At 68.0% G+C, this 1,272-nt stretch overlaps 1 protein-coding gene across 1 annotated transcript in view; it reads right to left on the minus strand.

Annotated features, from left to right (window-relative positions):
• COPZ1 (coatomer protein complex subunit zeta 1) overlaps positions 1-1,272 on the minus strand; it is a 5,090-nt gene that overhangs the window by 1,688 nt on the left and 2,130 nt on the right. Inside the window, exons 2-4 of the mRNA XM_025191491.1 lie at positions 778-942; positions 380-471; positions 185-305 (exon numbers count right to left, since the gene is read on the minus strand). Of these exons, the coding sequence (XP_025047276.1) occupies positions 185-305; positions 380-471; positions 778-942 (378 nt within the window). The remainder of the gene's footprint in view (positions 1-184; positions 306-379; positions 472-777; positions 943-1,272) is intronic.

Here is a 1,272-nt window from a genome sequence, read left to right on the forward strand (position 1 = left end):
CCGGGGGGGGGGGTGGTAACAGGGGGCCGGACGCCGCCTGTAGACGCCCCGCACTGGGCCTGGGGGGTGGGGCCCAGGCCAGGGGCTCCGGTCACCCCCAACCCCCTCTGCTGCCAGGCACCAGCCTTGGCAGTGCCCTCCAGTGCCCCCTCCCACCCTTGAGGCAGTGCCCCCCCGACCAGGCCGTACTGTCTGTCCGGTGGGTCTTGTTGAAGATGTTCTTCTCAAAGGCCTTCTGCTCCTTGACGCTGGGGTAGGTGTCATCGTAGTACTGGGGGCGAGGGGGCACCGGCGTCAGCCTGGCACTGCACCCACCCAGCACAGCCCGGCCCGTGCCCTCCAGTGCCCCCTCCCACCCTTGAGGCAGTGCCCCCCCGACCAGGCCGTACTGTCTGTCCGGTGGGTCTTGTTGAAGATGTTCTTCTCAAAGGCCTTCTGCTCCTTGACGCTGGGGTAGGTGTCATCGTAGTACTGGGGGCGAGGGGGCACCGGCGTCAGCCTGGCACTGCACCCACCCAGCACAGCCCGGCCCCCTGGAGCACCCCGCACCTGCCCTTGGGCAGGAGCCCAGGGGCCGGGAGCACCCGCTATTGCTGGGGCTGCCGCAGAAGCCGTGGGCACTTAACTTCCCTCCCCCAAGTGGGCACAGCAGCCTCTGCTCTGCAAAGGAGCCAGGTCCTAGGTGCAGCCCGTGTCCCTCCCCGGCACAGGCGCCCCTAGCCTCCACCACCCTTGGGCACCTTCCCTCAGTCCCTGGCACAGCCGCCCCATGCTCACCTTGGCAAAGAGCCGGTCGCCGTCATTGTCCAGGATGAGGATGGCCTTCACCGTGTATAACGACGGGTCCTGTGGGGACATGGCACCATCAGTGCCAGCCCTGCCCCCACCCAGTGGGTGCCCCCCATCTCCTTGGGGCTGCCCAGGCAGGTCCAGGCCCCGGCACTAGGCTCGGGGGGGCTCACACCAGCCACGTCGCACTGGGGAGAGACAGAGGGCACCGATGCCACCAGGGCAGCTCTCACCCACCTGTCCCACGTGCCCCCCCCCTTAGGAGCCTAGGGGCAACCAAGCCCAGGCTCCACCCACCACCAAGCCCTTGGGGTAGGTGCCTTGTGCTGCCAGCCCCCTCCCTCAATGGAGCCTGGCACAACACCTGATGCCTGGGAGGTGCCAATGGGTGCTCCCACTGCCCCCTTGCAAAGCCTGATGGGATGCCTGGCTGGCCCCAGCACGGATAAGGACCCATGGGGATTTGTCCCCCCTGCCACGCTG

The sequence above is a fragment of the Alligator sinensis genome, unplaced genomic scaffold (assembly GCF_000455745.1).
Source record: "Alligator sinensis unplaced genomic scaffold, ASM45574v1 scaffold149_1, whole genome shotgun sequence".
NCBI classification, from domain to species: domain Eukaryota; kingdom Metazoa; phylum Chordata; order Crocodylia; family Alligatoridae; genus Alligator; species Alligator sinensis.